We start from the raw sequence: 22,426 nt of genomic DNA on the forward strand, positions 1-22,426 counted from the left end.
TAACAATTTGCAGCAAATGTAAAAATGATTCATTATGTTATCGCTTAGTTGCTATAGAGGTTTAATTTCTATCATGATTTTCCATGTTGTGAAAACTAACTGCAGCAGGATTTATTTAGGCCGCTGTAGAGGAGTGAGAAACCACCTGTTGACTTCCCACATTTGCTCAACAACACAAACCACTTCATGAGGTATAGAGTTTGTTCCACCAACTTTTCATTTGGACATTAGATATGAGAAACACTCACAGAATGTCTTCTCTTCTGTTGTGTTGCAGCTACATTTAATAAACCTGGTGGGAGATGATGGGAGTTTATAATAAAACACTGGCAATTATCTTTCTTTTTTGGCCAGTACTAGTCTGTCATTATTTGGTTTGATAGTTTTTGTTGTCAATTTACACATTGTTCTAGTCCTCGGGAAGAGTCTCTGCTCATATTATCGGGAGCTGACATGCAGGGTGAATTAACAGCAAATAAACCACCTGCTTGCATACAACAGCCCCTGAACAGTGATTGAGGACCACCACTGCTCGACATTCATTTATTCCTTCATGCATATCCCCAGGGGTTCAGGTGTCTTTACCACATAGTACAGCAGATTATCTCACTAACAAACATACCATATACATCACATTGTGTCCTTGATTAAACCACACACACACACACACACATCCTCATTACTTCTATAGACTGCAGGCTTCTCTCACTGCCGACCTGACTTGTCATAGCAGAAAGAAACTGTTGAAACTATTACCATTAATGATGGCTGCTAAACTGCCCAGATTACCAAAGTTATGTCTCTTTAGGGACAAAACTGTAGTGACGGTTTAGAAAATGTAAAATTTAGATAACTGCCTGGATGGTTCTAAGATTACAGGTCACACAAGATATTGGGAAGAGCGTCAAACTCCTACTGAAAATGTGGAGGGAACTAATTATGGAAATTGTTGCATATGAAAATATTCTGGGATGATTGAACTGGGAAAAGTATAGGGTTAAAGAACTATGGGACTTTAGTAGATGTATATCCGGAGGGAGCAACAAAACCTTGATAAGAATGCGATAGTTTGGTACAGCATCTGTAATTGTTGCCATGTACCAATACCACATTAAGGTTTCAGTCTTTCTTATATCAGTGACTGTTTTGTTGCCTTTTACGTGTTGGATACACTTTATTTATTTTAATCTAAAGCTGCATTCCTTTTTGATGTCCCAGTTCCACAGCTCTGGTGTTGTGCAAGTGGTCATAATGCACTGATATTAAATGGTAAAGTAGGTTGATAGTTCTCTATTTTAACAACTGAAACAATATACTATGACCATTAGTATGTCGTATAGATTTGGGACACACTAACATCTATAAGTCCTATTGTGTTAGCAAATCTAAATGGTTCTCAACTATTAATAACTTGTTGATTTTGTGCATTGTCTCCATTTTTCCTTGAGTAACCTCACACTTACCGGTACTCTGCTCAAGAGATTGTGGTGTGTCTAATAGCTGGTTTTAATAAAACAAAACCTATGTTGTACTGAACACTGGTCCAGCCCAATAAAGACTGAACTTCTGCGTTTAATAATTTCACATCTGTGATATTATTCTGCAACACCTAAAAAGAGTGAAAGCACCGACAGTCCTGTTAATGCTCAGCAGGAAGAAACACAACACATAACATTTTATTTCCTTTTATTAACCCAAGTTAATCAGCAACTGTAACAAGTGTTTACTCAACAACAGTTTTAATAATCAAAGACTCTCTCTCACACAAACACAGACACAGGCAGTGTCCTCAGGCGTAGTACTGAAGGTTGGCCTTCTTCTTGGCTTGGACCTCCAGGATTCCCTCCATGTAATCTTCATGGTTCAGCTCCGTGGCCCCCCGGCGCAGCGCGATCATGCCGGCCTCTACACACACAGCTTTGCACTGGGCTCCGTTAAAGTCGTCGGTGCAGCGAGCCAGCTCCTCGTAGTTGACGTCAGGGCTGACGTTCATCTTGCGAGAGTGAATCTGCATGATGCGAGCTCTGGCCTCTTCGTTTGGCATGGGGAACTCGATCTTTCTGTCCAGACGACCGGAACGGAGCAGCGCGGGGTCCAAGATGTCCACTCTGTTGGTCGCAGCAATCACCTAGGAAATAAAAATGAATGTAGTTATACTGTGAAGTAAGTCCAAGGTGGCGATGAAAAAAAAAAAAGACAGGAAAGTTGGTGCTCAACTTTGTTTCAAGTAGAACAAACTTTTTTCCACTACACTTTTTGATTTGTGGTTTGTGAAAACATTTATTGTGCGCTCTCCTGTGTCCATATTGAAATGTTCACACAATTCTGTTGTCTGAATGAACACTACAGAGCAATAACTGAATCTGAGTTGAAATTATATGAAATATGATTTCTGAAATACTGAAGAATGTCAATTTATATAAACTATATTAACAAATAAAACAGGTGTTTTGGTGGCAGCATCTTTACCTTGACCTGCATGTTGGGCTGAAATCCATCCAGCTGGTTGAGCAGCTCCAGCATGGTCCTCTGCACCTCTCTGTCTCCAGCCTTCTCGCTGTCAAACCTCTTGGTTCCGATGGCGTCCAGCTCATCGATGAAGATGATGGATGGGGCTTTCTCTTTGGCCAGGGCGAAGGCGTCTCTCACCAGCTTGGCTCCATCTCCGATGAACATCTGGACCAGCTGTGGACCGGCCAGCTTCAGGAAGGTAGCCTTGGTCTGTGCAGCGCAGGCCCTGGCCAGGAGGGTCTTCCCGGTGCCAGGTGGTCCGTACATCAGGACTCCTTTGGGTGGCTGGATGCCAAGGTTTTCAAACTTCTCCTTGTGGTTCATGGGCAGGACGATGGCCTCCACCAGCTCTTGGATCTGCTTATCCAGCCCCCCTATATCGCTGTACTGCTCTGTGGGGCGCTCATCCACCTCCATGGCCTTGACTCTGGAGTCATACTCGGTGGGTAAGGTCTCCAGTATCAGGTAGGAGTCCTTGTTGACACCCACCAGGTCTCCGGGCTTCAGCTTCTCGGCGTCCACCAGCCCGATCACGGGGAGGAAGTAGGTCTGTCGAGTGGAAGTCTTAATGACGGCGCACTTTCCTTTTCTCTGGGAGTCCAGATCCACATTAGCCCCGTCCTCCTCCTGGTCGTTGGGGTCCACATCCAGCAGCTCGATCACGTTAGACACAAGGTACGGCAGGGTTTTGTTCACCTTTATCTTCTCCGTGTTTTCTTTGATTTTATCCTTCATAGCCTGCAGCTCGTGGGTCACCCGCAGCACTTCGCTCTTCATAATCTTTATCTCACTGTCGAGGAGACGAGTTCGCTGAATTATCTCCTCTGTGGACATTTTTAACACTTCTTCGCCGATTCCATCCTCCACTTCGTCCCAAACTGATTTGTCACTCAGCGACGCCATCTTTGCTCTGTCTGCTGTGAACTGTGACCCACCGGAAATGAAAGGTTCTACTTCCGGAAGCAGCCGACAACACTCATGAGCGCCGAAGAAGCATCAGAAGTCCTAAGATGAAACGAGCGTGAAGCTGAATTAATTTAGTTCGTGTCCTGGTTTAAACTGCGATGGTGTGAAGTGTAAGTTGGCAGGCATTGTACTGCGGTGCACTAGTCAATGTCACAGTTATTTGCAGCTCTTCTCAGCGCACACATTCCTTGCTTTTAGTCTGTCCACAGTGTTAGCTAATGTTGCTAATACTAGCTTTGCGGCTAACTTCAGCTAGCCAGTGTGTTGATATGTTTCATTTTGGAGGCTGTCAAGACATCCTTCTATTAGGCTACTTGGGTAGCGACACATTCGTCACCCATAGTTTGCACACTAAACTATTCAAAGGCCACGTAATGCATTTAGGTAAAAAAATGAATGAATGGGCTAAAGTAACATTAATTAGCGTTAAAGCTAAATGTGATGGTTAGCAAGCAGAGAATGTGTTCGCGCCACCGCCGCAGCTGCATAAACTCCTTCATGTCATTTGTAAGATGATGCACTTGTGCTAAATAATGTTCAGTAGTGGACGAAGTATTAAAACATTTTATTAAAGTATCGTAGAAGTAGTAATTCTACAAAAAGTACAAGTACAAAAAGTACATATTTTTGCATAATGGCCCATTCCAGAATGATGTATATGTAATATTATTGAATTATAATTATTATTGCATTGAATTCATCATCTGTTGCAGCTGGGAAAGGAGGAGCTTTTTGTCTTACTGTGCTATACATACTGCCTGGTAGCTTGTGAAGTGTTCATTTAAATTTTATCTTAACATGATAAATTATTAGTTAATTTTAATTATTGTTTTTTAATCTTATTCTAAATCTTCAAAGTAACTATAGATATAAAATAAATGCAGTGCAGTATAAGTATAATATTTGCCTCTGAATTGAAAAAGAAGTTTAAAGTAGCAGGAAATGTAAAGTAGAAATACCTCAAAATTGTACTTTTGTAAGTACATTACTTCAGTAAATGTACTTAGTTACTGTCCAGCAATAAAGTGTTTGTCTAAGTAAACTTTGGTTATTTCCGTCTTTCAGGCACGACATAGGTGCCAGAGAGAAGAAACAAGAAAAGGGCGTTTCTGCAGAGTCCAGTCCACTGTGGTTGTTGGTGTTTTTCGGCTGTAATATAGACTCCAGACATACAGCTTTGAGGCACCTGCTGTGTAAAGTTACTTCCTGCTCTTGGGTGGCAGTGAACTAACGTGAGGAGCTAAAGAGATGGACCAGAACAACAGTATACCACCCTTCCAGGGACTGGCCTCCCCTCAGGTAACACTGGTCTCAAGTATTTTATAGTTTATACATTTTAAAATGTAACTTTCCTTCTCACCCGTGTGAACTACATTCTGAAAATAATTCACAGAATTTATGCATCATTATTTGTCAGTATCATTTGCTGCCAACGTGGGATCCCAACTTCATATTTTTTTGTGTCCTTGTGCAGGGTGCCATGACCCCAGGTATGCCTATCTTCAGTCCCATGATGCCATATGGCTCAGGCCTCACACCCCAGCCCGTCCAGAATACCAACAGTTTGTCTATACTGGAGGAACAGCAGAGGCAACAGGCACAGCAGGCACAGCAGGCAAACGCAGGTACAGCACACACTACTGTCATATTCCTCGCCATCCTTTCCCAGCCTTAGGAGGTGAGATCATATCCCTAGAATTGATGTCTTCTTCATTAATTCTGAGAAAATAAAAGGATCATCCAAGTCTTAGCCATAGTGGAGGTATATCATCGGTTCATATTATAGAGAAAAAAACGTTCTTTCTTCTAAAGGCCTTCCTGGAACGTCTGGCCAGACTCCTCAGCTTTACCATTCCCAGACGGTTGCAGGCTCAACCACCACAGCGCTGCCCGGGAACACCCCGCTCTACAACACCCCGCTGACCCCCATGACCCCCATCACACCGTCCACACCAGCCTCGGAGAGCTCTGGAATAGTACCGCAGCTACAGTATGTTTCATATCCAATTAAAAGAATAGTCAAAGTATCAGTTCAACTTGTATTAATCACACTTGGAAATCCTCTAGCCAACACACACTTTTCCCTTTTATGTTATGTTACCTTAGTCAGTGGTTCTTTCAAGTTTAGCTTGAACATTGCTGTAGGGAAAAGCATGCAAGGAACACAATTGTGCTCAAGGTGAATTAAAATGTATTTACACCTCAAACATAAATATAGCTAACTTGTTTCTGAGCTGCTGAATGATCAGTTTTCCTTTCCGTCTCTTACTCGTTCTTTTCTCTGCACTTTTCTTATTTTCCCTACCTTCAGAAACATAGTATCTACTGTCAATCTGGGCTGTAAACTGGATTTGAAGACCATCGCCCTGAGAGCCAGGAATGCAGAGTACAACCCAAAGGTGAGACTGCCACACATTACCGTAATCAGCTCTATGATGCTCAACAATGTGAATTGTTTTGCCTGTTTATTTCAAGCTGTCGCATTTCCCATTCACGCTATTGTGGCTGTATGTGTCATGCTTACTTTTCATTCGCCACCTCCGTTGAAGTGCTGCAGGGAAATGTGCATTTGGGGAAAAAAGACAAATATCAGGGCAACTGCATATAAACAAAGAGTTGCCGCCTACTTCCAGGTCAACTTGCATGTCGGTTTGTTTACTTGTGTGATTTTCTCTGCTACCATTGACATATTGGATCATAGTGTGTCCAGCAAAATGTATAATCAGATACCAGTGTTTATAAACCTTTTCGCAGCAGACATTATGACTGATACATTTTGGTGATACTGATTTTGTTAACTGGCTCTGTTCCATCAAGTTTCCCAGTAAGCCTTGACAGTGAGCCATTTTGCACAAAACCTGGACCCTGGCATTTGGTATTAGTTACAGTACAATTGTGCTTTTCCTGCAATGACATACTAACATTTCTGCTGTGAAAAAAGGTCCTTTTGTGTTTGCTGGCTCACTGACCTGTTCTAGGACTGCAAAGTCAGCATGTCACCACATTAATGGGAAATCTGGCAGGTTACAAGGAATTACTCTGATGATTCCCTGACCTTTCTACTACTTGTTATATACTCTACCTTTTGTGTAAAAGTACTGCCGGCTGTAATAATTTTCCTATTTCTTGTAGCGTTTTGCAGCTGTCATTATGAGAATACGAGAACCCAGGACCACGGCTCTCATCTTTAGCTCTGGGAAGATGGTCTGCACTGGAGCCAAGAGGTCAGAATATGGGTTATTTGCTGACATTTCATGTGCTGAAGTTCATAATGAAAAGCCTGATTTTCACCTTTGTGATGTCTGTAGTGGGGATGCTAGCCTTGTCTTTCAATAAAATGTTCTCTATCTTCTTGTCTTGTATCTCATCTCCTTTTCCTCTCTTTAACACTTGTCAAATGTTCTTCTTCTTCTTCTCCTATAATTTCGACTCACCTGCTCTCCAGTGAGGAGCAGTCGAGGTTAGCTGCCAGAAAATACGCTCGTGTGGTGCAGAAGCTCGGTTTTCCTGCAAAATTCCTGGATTTCAAGATTCAGAACATGGTGGGAAGCTGCGATGTGAAGTTCCCCATTCGGCTAGAAGGATTAGTCCTCACACATCAGCAGTTTAGCAGGTAATTTCGGTTTTGCTTCTTCGTGTGCCGGTAAAAAAAAACAATGGTCACTAAATTTCTGATTTTTGAAAGCACCAGCATATGATGGCTGCTTTGTGAGAATGTCATGCTTGTAGGTTATATATAGCCCAATGGTTTCAGACAGTATGCAGAGAGCTAAGAGGAGTTTTTCCTCAACTCAAAATTGATTTTATTTGAATAATTAAGCTAATACTTGTAATGATTTCAAATAAAGCAATTTGTCTGTTTCAGCTATGAACCGGAGCTGTTTCCAGGACTGATTTACAGGATGATCAAACCCAGAATTGTACTTCTCATCTTTGTATCTGGGAAAGTTGTACTCACAGGTAAGACCGTCTCTTCTCTGCTAATGGCTTCACTTCACTCATTATTAGTTTCTAGAGCAGTGCCCGTGCAAAACATATCTGTTTGGAACGGATCGATTGCTTGGCCGGTGGTATTGCTGCTTGCAGCTTTCCAGAGAACCAAAGAATTTCACAGTTAAGACAGCGCTTCCTTTTTTTGAGCAATAACCCCCGGTAAGTCAGAGCATTAAAACCACAGTGGGATGATAACACCAGCTGTTATACTTTCCTCAAACTTGCAACATTATTTACTTATAGTGTACTTTGCTGCTGTTCTCTAATGTGAGATGAGGACAAAAAAGGATTTAACTTTTTATTGAAACAAAACGCCTGCAAAATGTGAAATAATCACATCAAATAAATAAGAGCAATAGCCCATAAAAGCTCATTTGTAGGCCTATAAACAAATACATTTGTTAAAATTAAAGACACGGCTTTGTTGAGACTGTCGGTCTCCGCTCCGTTTCAGTATCCGCTACAGCGCCGCACCGGCACCCTCTACACCAGGGGTCACCAACCTTTTTCATACTGAGAGATGCTTCAAGGGTACTGAGTAATACGAAGGGCTACTTGTTTGATACAAACTTCCTGAATAACATAGTTGCACGGTTCACTTAATATTATCATTAATAATAATAATCATAATATATATTCATTTATGTGAAGAGACTGTCTGATCACATGTTAATGTTAATTATTCCTCACAATGATTATTAACAATGATTTACCATGGTAGGAAACAGATATATTTAAACATGCAACATTATTTATTTAAGTTCTTAATCTATTTCAACATCTCTGATATTTGTTTAAATATCTTTATTGACAGTTTTGTATGAATGAGAACATTTGTAGCATTTTGTTCAAAATTACACCAGTTATATTTTAATACAAAGCATCACTTCTGTAAATACGTCGCCCCGCAAATGAGACATACACACTTTTCTTTCACTGTTGTAAAAAATAATTCTACCTCCCAATCATTGTGAAAATAGTTGTTTTCTTTCGCTTTTCTGCCATGTTTAGCGTAAACAACGCAGCTCGCGCCCCATCGTAGCTGTTCCTGCTAGCTTGTCTCAGCGAAAAGGGAAATGGAGATTTAGTTTACAGGGTTAGAGTTCATATATACATAAAACATTTTTGTTTTTTAAATGCTATATTCAATATTTTCATTTTAAAATAAAGAATAATTCAAGTGTTATTGATAATTAAAAAAAAAAAACAGCAAAACAATTAAATACACATTTTAGACGAAGCTCCATGGTGACAAGTGTTATTTTTAGAACATGCTCTGCGGGCGACCAAGTGCCCGCGGGGCACCACGTTGGCTACCACTACTCTACACACACACAACAAAAAGCTGTTTGGGAATAACAACAAAAAATATTAATTTTGATGCATAATGAAAAATGTGGAATTTAGTATTCCTTAGGCTTTCAGGGATTTGTTGGGGTAATGATTATTATTATTATTATTATTATTATTTTAATAATAACAATATGTTTTTTAAACACTGCATTTGATTACTGATTTGGACGTCGGTTACCATTACAAGTCAAATCCTCCCAGCATTAAGGTCAAAGGTTTACAAAAGAACATGTCATTTTCTTAAGAATTCTTAAAAATCCCTAGTTTAATATATGGTAAGAAATAAACTTAACAAATTATTTCTAATTACCTCATCAAATTTGGTCTTTGTGTTCAACAATAAAAAATATTTCTTATTGTAATTCATTGACTATGTTGATGTATCGGTCAAGCACTTCACACAATACATGAATGATTATCATTACTGTAGAATGTAATGGGTATAATGATTGCTTCTGTCAGTGTTATGGACTTTGCCCTGAGCTCATTGTTATTAATGATATGTGTTGTTTTTGTTTTTAAGGTGCCAAGGTGAGAGGAGAGATCTACGAAGCGTTTGAGAACATCTATCCCATCTTGAAAGGCTTCCGCAAGACGACGTAGAACCTGCAGCTCTTTCTTTTACCTTTTTTATCTTCCCCAACCCAGACTCTTTGTAGTCAGATTTTCTTTTAATTCACAAGAAGTACCATCTATATGTTGACCTCTACAAGTGGACTGCTGTAAGGGCTGTTGTACAGGGATGTGAATCGTCTTTCTTTGTGTCAGAAACAGGATTTTTACAGGTTTTTTTTGCTATGTTTTCATCACGGGTGATGTCGTATTTTTCACACAGACCTCCATTTATTTCAAAACTTTTAGTTATTTTTGCTTTTTCTCTTGTCCTGATCACATCCCTGACTGTACATAAGACTGTAAAGAAATGTAAAAAGCGCTGATTAGAAGAGAAGCAGTCTGGCTAGGACTGTTTTTTGATTTTAAGCCATTTTAAATAGTTTTTGTATGTTGCATTTTTATAAATTGTCCGCTCAGTTCCCAAATTTGATCAAGACATGTTCGGGTCTGACAGCCCCACATTCCTCTTCCTCTGATTTTAGTTCCAGTGACTGTTTATCCCAAACCAACGTGATCCGCTTTTTGAGAGTTTCATCTTCATATCTTTTAAATTCAACTTAATCAGATCTTGGTTCATCTTAGTCCCGTTTTAATGTTGGAAGTGTATTTCCTTCTAAATTCAAACATTTTAAAATGAGAAGTATAATCCAGTCCGTTAAGCAGTAGCTGGAGGTAGGGCCGGGCGATATGGAGAAAATCAAATATCAAGATATTTTTGCTCAAATATCATTAATCATTAATCAATCATTAATGTTCGGTTTGACTATTGGTGCTTTCACTAAATATTTACACAATGGGATTTTTGATAAATAATAATCAGTAATGGTGATAATATGATAAGTGGGTCAATTTTAAATAATATAACTACAACTAGTTATAGCTACAACGGTCTGGTAAATTCAAAAAATGACATCACTTCACTGTAATGCAACCTTTTAAACCAGCAAAAGACACTTATGTGATATCCAAAATCAAGACGATAGTTAGTCTCATATCTTTATCGATATAATGTCCCTATATTGCCCAGCCCTAACTGAAGGTGGATGCTCTTAATTTTTTAATTGACAGAAGTTAAACTAAATTGAAATCTTGCTGCTGAAGTTGTTGGTTAGTTCTTTGAGATTTGTGACACTTAGATTGGGTTACATTTGTACTTATAAATCAACCAGAAACAAAACATGAAGAAAAAAAGAGTCCGTTGGTCTAAAAGTGGACAGCCTCTTCTTTTACTTCTCTTAAATTCACATCTTGCATCTTATATTCACGAGCACTAAAACATGATTGCAGATAAACTATGCATTGTGTTGCTATGTTTATGTATGTTTTAAAGAGTTTTGACCATTCAAAGTATATATTTAAAAGTTTTCTTCCTGAAGAATTATTTTTGTGCATATGAAAAATGTGAATCCGTCGTGGTTGTCCATACTGTTTGCTCAGTTGGCCAAAAAGTCGTTACAATTTTGGGCACTTCTTGGCGAGCCGGTTCTGGTGACAGTCAGTGTAACCATCTGTGTGTCCGTCACCTGACGTCTGTATGGGCAGCAGAAGAGATTATGAATTAATACTAAACTACATTTAGTATTAATTAATACTTTCCTCTGTGACTCTGATCTTTAGCGGTGGCTAAGCAGTAGATCAGGGAGCCCCGTCACATCCCAATGCAATTCTGCTTATTAAATTGTTAATGTGCTGCACTGTGCATTAATAAATTTGTACATACTGGTTCTCTTGTTAAAGTGGCTTCAAGTTTTATTTTGAAACAGTATTTGTGTGTGTGTGTGTGTGTGTGTCAGAAGAAAATGTTGTACATAAGACTAATATATATTTTCCAAGATCTTGCAATCTTTCCACAGGCATCATTGTGTTGATTCTGAGCTAAAAGGAGGATTTATATGATTTGATCAGAAACCGCAAATATCCACATCAACAAACTTTTCAGTTTCAGTGTGAAGCATTGATGCCTGTGATCAATTATGATCAGAAAACACAACGCTTACATGGGTCTGGCTAGGTATGGAATATTTCTGTATAAAAACGGTTACAAACAAGTGTTGTACACAATAATTATTCAGTGTACTCTATCAGTACAGGCCTGTATGTTGATGGGATCATTTGAAGCTCTTGTCTGCCTGTGTGTTAGTAACCTCCGTGTGTTCATATGGGAGATTGAACACAAGCCTGGGAAGTTGAGTCAGTGCAGTTTTTAGTATAGGGCAGCTGGCATGGTAGTTAGTCTTGGAGCCAGAGTTTGAACTATTGCTCTGACAGACATTGGTCATGACCCACTGTAGTTAAGTTTGTAATGGACCCAAATGTGACTCGGGTTACCCACTGTGTCATGTTACTCAGCATGAAGGGAGAAACTAAAATTTCCCTATCAAATGTCAGTATTCATTGTGTATTAAATTGAGTGTTTCAGGCTCTTAATCCATGGAACCATATTTCTACCAACGGTCTATCTTCTGTGGGTGAAACGTAACCCCTGTACAGTCATCAGGGGGGTTTCTCCTGCCTTAACTGTAGCGCTCACTTCCAGGTAAAAGGATATTTAAGTGCTTGGTTCTCAGTTGTCTGATGTTTGCTCCGTATGATCATCACTGGTGCTCATTCATCATAGCTGCTATTGTATTTGTATTGTGCTAGTAATGTAGTTGTATAATAAAACAGTCATAAGGATTATAATGTTCAGTTATTTTCAGTATTTTAGAGAGGTGTTGATTAAATTGTACAGCATGGTTATTTTGGAGAATGTTTGTGTTGCTATACTAAATTGAGATGTACAGAAGTCCACCCCCAGACACGTTTTAAGGTATGTAAAAAATATTCTGCAATGATAAATATTTTGTTTAAGAGCCCACATTTAATGGTTCTACTTAGTTGCACTTTAGCAGCAGAGGTGTTGATTTATATTAGTTTTTTTTGTATAACTCCCCCTCTGTTGATTTGATTTGATTCATTTCAGTGGTCGTGGGGCAGACACAGTCATTATGGGGATTTAAGTGGTCTCAACTCTGGGTTGTCATGGATTAGGTCCACTAATAAACTTTGTAATATTAGTAGATATGAGATCCGCTCCATCCAAAGTAGGATGGATGTCGTCACTGCTAATCAGACCAGGAGTTCCCCAGAAAGTCATCCAATTCTTTGGCCCAACAGAGCAGAAAAGAAAGAGAGAGCTGCCAAGCTACAGTAGCTAACGTTAGCAGAGCCGAAAGGAGTGTAAACAACTGAGGATTAGGCGAGAGTCGCTAAGAGAAGAAGGATAAGGAGAGAGTTGTAAGTGCTTAAGGAGTACACTTTAGGTTTAGATAACTGACAGGTAGTTAGCCGATGTGATCAAGAATATAACAAAATGAATTGAGCAGCTGGAGTACGTTACCAGCAACACAAACGTAGTAGAAATCGGAAGTGGTGTGCTTCAGAAAATGATTCATAAGTGTCTGAAATATATATTAAATGTTTTATAGGTCTTAATTACCAGCGAACTTTAGTCACGTTTAGAGAATGCATTTAAAAACCAGCTTTAGTGGCATAAAGTATTTTAAAGCATTTAGCAGCGATATTACGGGGAGGTTTAAAGGCTTCCCCATCAAAATACAGAAAAATAATAAGATTTATTTGACATCTATATGAAGTGAAACTCCTTTGCTATCAGTTCGAATAGATTTGACACTTTATCACTTCCTGTAGATGAGTATTTCATACATTTATTGGCGAAGAGGAAACACAAAACTGTTGAGTCTCCAGGGTTCGATTGGTGGCCTGCTTCTTTGATTGGAACGTGTTCAGTTTTAACTGTCCAATGAGCGACGCGCAACGGCCGATATTATCTGACCAATGAGCGACGAGATGAGGCTATATAAACCGCCGGTTTAATAACCGTTGGTCATTCAGCAGGAGGAAACAAGACAGGCAGGTAGCAACAGGTAGGAGCGGCACTAACAGCTGGCAGTTAGCTAGGAGCAGCGCTAACAGCTAGCAAGGAGCGGCGCTAACAGCTAGCTAGGAGCGGAGCTAACAGCTAGCTAGGAGCGGCGCTAGCACGAAGCACCAAGCACCAGGGCGGCCAGACACCACACACCAGGGCAGGCCAAATGAGTCTTGGCGACCGCAATTGCCCGATCGCCGGCGGCCAATAAAACCCCAGGGGGCCTAATAAGCCGGTGCGAGCGGCGGTCAAATGAGCCAAGGCGGCCCTATACATGGGAGGTCATGGGGAGGGGCGAAATGATTGGGGAGGGGGGCCAATTGTGCCCTAAAAATTGATTTGAAAAAAAAAAAAGTAATAATAAAAAAAAAAAAATATATATGTATACATATACATATATATAAAAAAAAAAACAAAACAAAAAAAAAAAATGAATATATGTATATATATACATACATATATGTATGTATATATATATATATATATATATATATATATATATATATACATACATATATATATATATACGTATATGTATGTATATATACATACATATACATATATATATATATGTGTTTATGTATGTGTATATATGTATATATTTATATGTGTGTATATATATATATATATATATATATATATATATATATATATATATATAGCCGCCAGCACTTGGTCGCCCGCAGAGACCATGTCTTTTCTAAAAATAACACTTGTCACCATGGAGCTTAGTCTAAAATAAATAACACTTGTCACCATGGAGCTTCGTCTAAAATTTGTATTTAATTGTTTTGCTGTTTTTTTTCAAAAATCAATAACACTTGAATTATTCTTTATTTTAAAATGAAAATATTGAATATAGCATTTAAAAAACAAAAATGTTTTATGTATATATGAACTCTAACCCTGTAAACTAAATCTCCATTTCCCTTTTCGCTGAGACAAGCTAGCGGGAGCAGCTACGATGGGGCGCGAGCTGCGTTGTTTACGCTAAACATGGCAGAAAAGCGAAAGAAAACAACTATTTTCACAATGATTGGGAGGTAGAATTATTTTTTACAACAGTGAAAGAAAAGTGTGTATGTCTCATTTGCGTGGCGACGGCAAAGCGGCACATTGTGGAGACACTTCGGTTCGTGTCACAGAAGCTACCATGCTAACTACATGCTAACTACACACCTGCAGCACTGCGGGCAGAACAAGCCGGGAGTTAAAGCTTTGGGCAGCAGCATCTCTTCTCACGAGGCCGGTGAACAAGTCACACAAAGCAACGGAAGCTTCATTTAGAGCTGCACATTTTTAATACGTATTTTTTTTAATAAAGTACAAGAAAGCCTTTTCGGACGGAGAGGTCTTGAAAGGTGCAATGATGGTTATTGCAAACACTGTTCAAAGACGAGAAGAAAGGTTCAGATGTCATCTCCACTCTCCAATGTTACAAAGTTAGTGTTTGTACAAACAGGATATGATTTGAAGATGTGACAGTTAATGATTTCCTAAATCTTTTTACCGAAGTGATGCTTTGTATTAAAATATAACTGGTGTAATTTTGAACAAAATGCTACAAATGTTCTCATTCATACAAAACTGTCAATAAAGATATTTACAAAAATATCAGAGATGTGATAACTCTGACTTTCAAATGTTGAAATAGATTAAGAACTTAAATAAATAATGTTGCATGTTTAAATATATCTGTTTCCTACCATGGTAAATCATTGTTAATAATCATTATGAGGAATAATTAACATGAACATGTGATCAGACAGTCTCTTCACGTATATGAATATGTATTATGATTATTAATGATAATATTATCATTAAAGGTGAACCGTGCAACTATGTTATTCAGGAAGTTTGTATCAAACAAGTAGCCCTTCCTATTGTTCAGTACCCTTGAAGTAGCTCTCAGTATGAAAAAGGTTGGTGACTCCTGATCTAAACCGATCTAAACACTATAGTCCGCTGAAAACAGGTTGAAAGTCTGGCAACCACGTGAGGACTGACGCTGAGGGGCGCCTGCTGAAACCACAGACGGGTGTAAAGTCCATCGACAGCAGCGGGTCGACTGCAAACCACATCGTCTCTTGTTTTCAAACTATTCAATCTAATCATAATGGAGATTCCAGTATTCAGTGTAGATGCCTTCACTAATTTACCGTTCAAGGGAAATCCTGCTGCAAATTGTCCACTTATGCATGTGAGTAAGAACATTTAGGTGAATGTACAATATCATACATGACAGGCTGCATTAGGGTTTGAAAAGATGTTCAGACACTTCAACTTGCTACTTCTAAATTGTGCATTTGTTTTTTTGTTGAAGGATCAGGCTGCTCCATGTAACACTTATTGATTAACTGGACATTTTCAGTCAGTTCACTAGTTTTAGTTGCTCATAAGTCACATGATTTTACAATTAGTTGTAAAATATACAAAGTTTAATCATCTTGACATACCACTCAACCATACCACAGACAATTCCCTGATTTTTCAGAAAATGAGAGAAACCTTTCAGCACCGTCAGACGCTTGTTAATGACCCAAGCAGAGGTGTTGATACCCTCTCCATCTTCCCAAGATTCCTGGATACCAAAGGATTGGTAAGTTTGGAATTAAATGTTTACAATGGCTTGACGTATTTCCTGTAGTAGTAACGGTAATATCTTCTTTCGTAAAGGTGGATCAAGACTTCACCCTCCTATTTGATCATGAAACATCCTCCAGGCCCCTTCAGAAATGGGATTCTTCAGTCCAAATGTCATAAAAGAGGCTAAGTGGCTTACTTCAACACCCAGAGTTGCGTCGCTTGTTGCAGAGAGTCCCACAGGAAGTGATCTTGATGAGACAACAAGTGAGTTGTATTTGTTTAGCTTGTTTAAAGCACTTGCCATATCTCCAAAAAGACTTAGTCTTTCATAAGGTAATTATATTATTAAGGTGATTATAATTGTCACGTCACCTTCTTAGCCACAAAAGAGGGTTGTTAAAAAGTGAATGAAATTGAAATGAAGTCTTCACAAGCATTCCCTTCTTGCACTAGCCAGTAAGAAGATGTTTGAATAACTGATCACTTCTATAATGTAGTTTTCTCTGTGGCTGCACATTATTCTTGTGTGTAATGTTAGGTTTCTTTATCGCAACCCTAGTCATGCTGCAGTTTGGAGGAGCATCTCCGCAACCAGCAGGGTCGGCAGCCATACCTCCTCGCTGTTGGGCGTCAGAAGAGCAAGATTGACAGCTTCTACATCACCATGGATAAGCATCTCATCCCACGGCAGGCAAACCGCTCCCTGCCTTGGGGCTTTCGACAAACTTTCCAAAACCCATTTTGTGTTTAATTTGTCGTACGATGCTGCGTTACTGAATTTTTACACATTCGTGCAGACAACAGTGTATAACAGTGATGTGGGGAAAATGAAGGAGTCACCCAGAGTCAGAGACTTGAGAGCCAGACTGCTTGACCAGCTAGTACCGGTCTCACTCTCTGAGTAAGAGGCTGAAACAATACTGACCGGTTTCATGTGTCAGAATTTGTATCCCAGCAGCCAGAAGTTGATGGTGTTATACTGGAACCGTAGATAAATGATATAAAATTACTGAAAACCCAAGGCCTTAGTCTTAGTAGTCTTAGTAGTCTTAGTAGTGTTTGATTGAGAGGAATGATTCTCAAACATTATACAATGAGGAAGATCCCAAAGTGATCCTTCGTGGAAGAAATATGTTTGATATGCATTACAAATGTCTCCAAGACAACCCACCATTGAACTCCTTGTATGGTTTGAAAGAGACTTCTACACTTAACTCATTGAATTATTTCCATGTTTGAAATAATTACTCATTTGATATAATGCATGACCTTCTTGAGGGTGTGACTCAGTGTGAGATCAAATTGCTTTTTAAATATCTCACAAAAGACTTAATATCACAACTGAACTTGCTTTCCAGGATTTATGGTGTTGATTACGGATTTTTAGAACGAAAGAAACGTCCCACAAAGATAATTTTGGACAGTGCTGGCAATGGCATTGGTTTGAATTCTATTCAGACATTGTGTCTTGTGAAAAACATCCCACTGGTTGGTGACATCATTCCTGCAGGAAACGAAAACTGCAATGTGTTACTGTTGTTACTTAAAATAATGAACATGGTTGTGTCACTTTTTCTCACTCTAGGTACGACAATATATTTAAAGCATTTGATTGTTGACCACCACAAACTATTTAAGCACTTGTATCCACATAGAAACTTGCTACCGAAGCTATTGGCTATTGCTTATCACTGGGAAACCTTCACCCTCAAATAAAAAGAGTATGGACCAATTAAGACTTATTCCCTCAGAGATGTGAATGTGGTCAACAATGAAATGCTTGAAATGATTTTGTCAAAAGATGTTTTCTCAATTAGTTGGGTTAAAGTTGATGGTGTGTAGAATATACATCTGGACTTTTGTCAACTATGTGATGTACTTTTGGTTGAAGGTAACACATTTTGTTTATTAACAAGCTATTCACAGAGAATTCTTTTGATGACCATCATCGTGCATTTCTAGTGTTACAAAGTGAGGAAAGGTTCATAATAAAAATGTCTGAGCTTAAAGTCCAATAAGCCATTTGATATTCAAAGCTCATACAATGTTTCAGATGAAAGTTTGTACATTATACCATGGCTTTGTTTATTGGAATCAATTAATATATTATTTAATAACATAGTAATTAGTGTTACTTTAACTCTGTTTTGTGAGTTAAAGAAGGAACTCTGGCATAGTGTTTTAACTATTATGAAAGGGTTCATTTAACTCTGAAAAGTGTGGACCTATATAAACCCTGAAAAAGTGTTGAAATCAACTCTGGGAGTTAATTCAACACTGGACTTTTTGCAAGGTCCAGGGTGTGGATTAAACGGTGAGTTGGTTTATGTACATTCTGACTGAACCCAATTGAATCTAATGAGATAAAAGCGTTATTAAGGCTGTCGTTATCGATATCCACATGAATATTAAAGTCACCTATGATAATTACTTTATCTGTTTTAAGGACTAATTTCTGAGCAGAATAGTATAAGAAATAAAATTGGCTTTATTGTTTTCCATGTTGGGTTTGAAAGCGTAAGAACAATGCTTTTAGGTTTAGGATTGATTAATAAGCTTGAGTCAGCAACTCCACCTCCTCGGCCTGTGCCTCGAGGAACGTGAGTATTATTATGGCGAGGCGAAGTGGAATAAATCTTATCTGATATTAAATAATTTACTAGTCCTGCTTTAGATGACAAAGATCTGATGTTTAACATGGTTTCCTATATAAAAAGTAAAAATGAATCTTAACTATTTATAGACAGGAGTCCCTGTAGAAGATGGGAAGAATATAACTGATATGAAAAGTTCATATACAGATGGCAAAGTTGCGCAAGTGGTTGTGACGCCATGACGCACCGTGTACGTCTATTACGTTACGGATGTAAACACCGCTAGGTTCACGTGGAGCGAAAACCGACTATGGCACCGAAGTTGGAGCGTTTTGTCAGCCCGGGAAAGGGTAACGGTCTGCGCGCGACAGCCAACATCAAGAGGGGAGAGCTGGTGTACTCGGCTGAGCCGTTGGCGTGTTGTGTGTCCAACAAACTGTCCAGAGATGTCTGCCACCACTGCTTCACACGGTGAGAGTCCTCTGAGACACTGGCATCCTGCTTTCAAAAGTAAAAAGTTGCTTCGTGGGTTAATATTCCGTGTAGGCTGCATAATGGTCGGTTGTTTCAAGGCAGTGTGGTGAATAACGACATGTTTCTAGCTCATTTCTGAGCAAATAAAGTAGATTTGAGTAGTAGTAGAAAATTCACATCACACTCACGTCGCTTGATATTTTCCTTCTCCATTATCTGCAATTGTGTATGTGTATACCATACTCTTTATATAGTTAGGTCGTGTTGGAAACTGTGTGTGTGTAAAGTCAGGAGTCCATTGAAGTTATGGTTTGCTAGCTACTTTAAATATACAGTAGGAGATGCAACTCAGTTCTTCAACTGGTCACTAGATGGCGCCATTGCTCTTTCATGGTTTCAGAGGCGACAAGAAGGCAAACGTGACTCCTCAATGCTGTGTGGTGTGCAGACATGTATCAGCAGAGATCTGACGCATTATTGCAATTATAGAAATCGAACAATAAAATATCTGAAACTGAATGTCAATCAATATTAATATGGAGATGGTTGGGGGAAAAATGCTGTGAAAAGGTGTAGAAGGGCTGGGTGCAAAGCCAAAACTGCCACGTGTACTGTGTAGCTGTTGGATTTTTAATAGTATGATTAAGCCTTACATTGTTTGGGTATATGGTAATATGTACTAATTAAATCATATTATCAGCTGATGTTGGCCTTCAGCTTGGTCCTACTTTATCACCTGATTTCATGGCCTAGTATTGAAGAGTGTCAAATCTAGTTTTAAGTACTTCATTATTTCTGCTAATATTGAACTTACACCGTGCATATTTCAAACTCGGATTTAATGGGGGGCCCTATAGAAGGTCATTTGACCATGACTGGGTGCCATGTACTGTGTGAGAATGTAATGTTTTCTGCTGTGACAGATTTTGCCATACTATTGATTCCACGCTGCTGTGTCTTTCTAATACATCTGGTTTGTATTAAGCCGTTGCAGGCTGAATACTGTTTTGCAAATCAATAACCAGGACTTAATTCTGGAAATATTGGATTTTTTATATGATGTTTCTCATAGATTTTTCTAATATGATATCATTGTGATAAAGTACATATATATGTCAGGTATTTGTTCGTTGGATTACCCAGACATTCATGTGTGGGTATTTTGTGTTTTAAAAACAGTTTTCTATTTGACTTTCAAGAAAGGTAACTATATTCCAATATTTAATATAACATTTAATAGAAATGTGATTGACGGGTTTACCCTTATCGCCCACTCCTTCTGTACAGACACTCTGGATGTAGCATAGATGTACAGTGTCGCCTCTTTCTTTCTCCATGTGATAATTTCTTCCTCCGTTTCATCTCATGTGCTTGTGATATTTGTCCAGCTAGACGCTTATTGCTACATATTGCTTTTCTGCAGTAGCCAAAGCCACTTCATCAAGCTAAACAGATGTATGGGAATTTAATGAGACTGGTACAGTGTGGCAAGAGCATGTGCCGATTTCTGGTGCAGAGACTGCAAGGTGAATGAAGGGTAAATAACTATGGGCTATATACAGTATGTATGTGAGCCTCGATAGCAAATGGAAGATAATTAATGAAAGCAACTAATGCAGTTAACCTCTGGAAACATATAAAGATGTAGCTCGTGTCCGGTTTTGATTTGAAGGTAACATGTATTAGAGAGCATGATCAATTGAGCAGCAGCTACTCACTCTTTTTTTAAATTTCTCCATTTACTCCACTTGAAAGGATCATCCCTTCACTTCTAACACTGTTATTCTGTGCAGTGTGTCGTGCCTTGTGTAAGCACTGAACAAAGATAAACGTGAGCTCAACAGTAAAGATGTATTCAGTACGATGTCTGATGACGTATACTATCAGACATCCGATTATTCTCTGAATATGTTTTCAGGTGTTTTCCTGGTCTGTACTTTAAAGGACATGAGAGAAACAAGAAATTTAAGATGTAGTTATGCGTTTCTTACTATTCCACAGTTTTCAATTAAATTAGTCATTTATCAAACAAATATACTAAACATTTGCTTGTTACGACTTCTCAAATATGAGGTTTCCCCTGTTTTAACTCAATTTCATAGGGCTGAAGAATCTGATTAAAAAAAATAATAATAATTATAAATCACAATATTCAAATCGCAAGAGGTGCAATATTTGTTAATGGCAAAATATGTGTTAAAATACAATTATGAATTAGGTATTGTCGTAATTGTCGTACTGCAGATGTCTACAAATCATATTCTACCTGTAGACTAAAGAAAAGATAATCTTTGTTGCACAGATCATCAAATCACACCATGATCATTTTTTATATATTTTTCAATGAAGAAGCTATAATTTTCATTACCTCTAGTTAGGGCTGCACAATATATTGTTTTGTGCAATAGTGACATCACAGGCTGTGCAATGAAGGCCAATAATGGGTGGTGATGGCCAAGTGGTCTAGTGGTACGGTTTCCTAACAGAACACCGGATGGTTGTGAGTTCAATACCAGGGCTGCCACCATTGTACTCCTGAGCAAGGCACTTGACCCTGAGAACAGGAGAAAAACACGTAAGATATGTTTGCAAAAAAGAATTGCAACGTCAGTTTTACGGAAAGATTTTGGCTACAGAACGGATGATATTGCCCAAAAACGGGGTTGCGTTGTTCAAAAAGTGAAACCGTTAGATCCCCAACATCCTCAGTCATTGCTCAGATCATGTAGCTCTGCAGAACGTCCACTTTATCCACCGTTAAGGAAGTTATTAATTATTTACCCTCCACTGTCCCCATCCCCCTGAGAAAGATGCTTTACCCTCAGCTGCGGTGTGGACAGCAGTAGAAGTCTCTCTCTCTCTCTCTCTCTCTCTCTCTCCTCTCTCTCTCTCTCTCTCTCTCTCTCTCTGTGTGTGTTCTCTCAATCACTGGAACACGGGTCTAGTCATGTTTTCCGGCTAAAGAAAAGCTAACAAATGTCCTGCAGGGATGTAAATGTGGAGAATTGCGGCTACATAAATTAACAGCAGGACAGTATTGTTATACTATGTAATTTGAATTTATTCCTCCAGCTGCTGCCTTCACAGACTGACAGTCATTTAAAACTAGAGTGTGAGGCATGTATCAGTCAGCAGAGGTTTACTTGGTTTTGCATGTGTTATTCTTATGACATTAATGTATTTGTGTTACAAATGGTCTTGAATATTAATTATATGAAGGTTAAAATTTGACTATTTTCTGTTTGGACTGATAATTCCACCACAAAGACGCCTCAATCTATCCGAACATTTTTTTCAAGTCATTTTCCGCCATGCTAGCATTAGAGCTACAACGATTATCCATTTAATCGATTAGTCAATCGGCAGAAAAATAATCGTTAGTTTGATAACCCATTAATCCTTAAAG

General features: G+C 38.8%; 3 protein-coding genes and 1 long non-coding RNA gene across 5 annotated transcripts in view; 3 read left to right on the forward strand and 1 right to left on the reverse strand.

Moving 5' to 3' along the window:
- Positions 1 to 1,669: 1,669 nt before the first annotated feature.
- On the reverse strand, positions 1,670 to 3,461 carry psmc3 (proteasome 26S subunit, ATPase 3). The gene is made up of 2 exons (XM_029459256.1): positions 2,470 to 3,461; positions 1,670 to 2,128 (listed from the first exon to the last, which is right to left on the reverse strand). Exons 1-2 carry the CDS (start codon positions 3,412 to 3,414, stop codon positions 1,790 to 1,792), a joined length of 1,284 nt encoding a protein of 427 aa, XP_029315116.1. The 5' UTR covers positions 3,415 to 3,461; the 3' UTR covers positions 1,670 to 1,789.
- Positions 3,454 to 11,174, forward strand: tbp (TATA box binding protein). The gene is made up of 9 exons (XM_029459267.1): positions 3,454 to 3,587; positions 4,543 to 4,776; positions 4,952 to 5,102; positions 5,290 to 5,467; positions 5,789 to 5,876; positions 6,610 to 6,701; positions 6,923 to 7,090; positions 7,343 to 7,437; positions 9,347 to 11,174. The coding sequence occupies exons 2-9, from the start codon at positions 4,726 to 4,728 to the stop codon at positions 9,424 to 9,426; spliced, it is 903 nt and encodes a 300-aa protein (XP_029315127.1). The 5' UTR covers positions 3,454 to 3,587; positions 4,543 to 4,725; the 3' UTR covers positions 9,427 to 11,174.
- A 4,777-nt stretch (positions 11,175 to 15,951) lies between these two features.
- Positions 15,952 to 16,651, forward strand: LOC115026432 (uncharacterized). Its single transcript, XR_003834299.1, has 3 exons — positions 15,952 to 15,965; positions 16,043 to 16,216; positions 16,512 to 16,651. It is a non-coding gene; the product is annotated as an uncharacterized LOC115026432 (long non-coding RNA).
- Positions 16,652 to 18,786: 2,135 nt separating this feature from the next.
- Positions 18,787 to 22,426, forward strand: part of smyd3 (SET and MYND domain containing 3) — a 47,998-nt gene continuing 44,358 nt past the window's right edge. For both annotated transcript variants that reach the window (XM_029428749.1, XM_029428750.1), the window contains exon 1: positions 18,787 to 19,017. In XM_029428749.1, the coding sequence (XP_029284609.1) occupies positions 18,857 to 19,017 (161 nt within the window). In that variant the 5' untranslated portion in view covers positions 18,787 to 18,856. The remainder of the gene's footprint in view (positions 19,018 to 22,426) is intronic.

This window comes from Cottoperca gobio, chromosome 3, assembly GCF_900634415.1.
Source record: "Cottoperca gobio chromosome 3, fCotGob3.1, whole genome shotgun sequence".
Taxonomy (NCBI): Eukaryota; Metazoa; Chordata; class Actinopteri; order Perciformes; family Bovichtidae; genus Cottoperca; species Cottoperca gobio.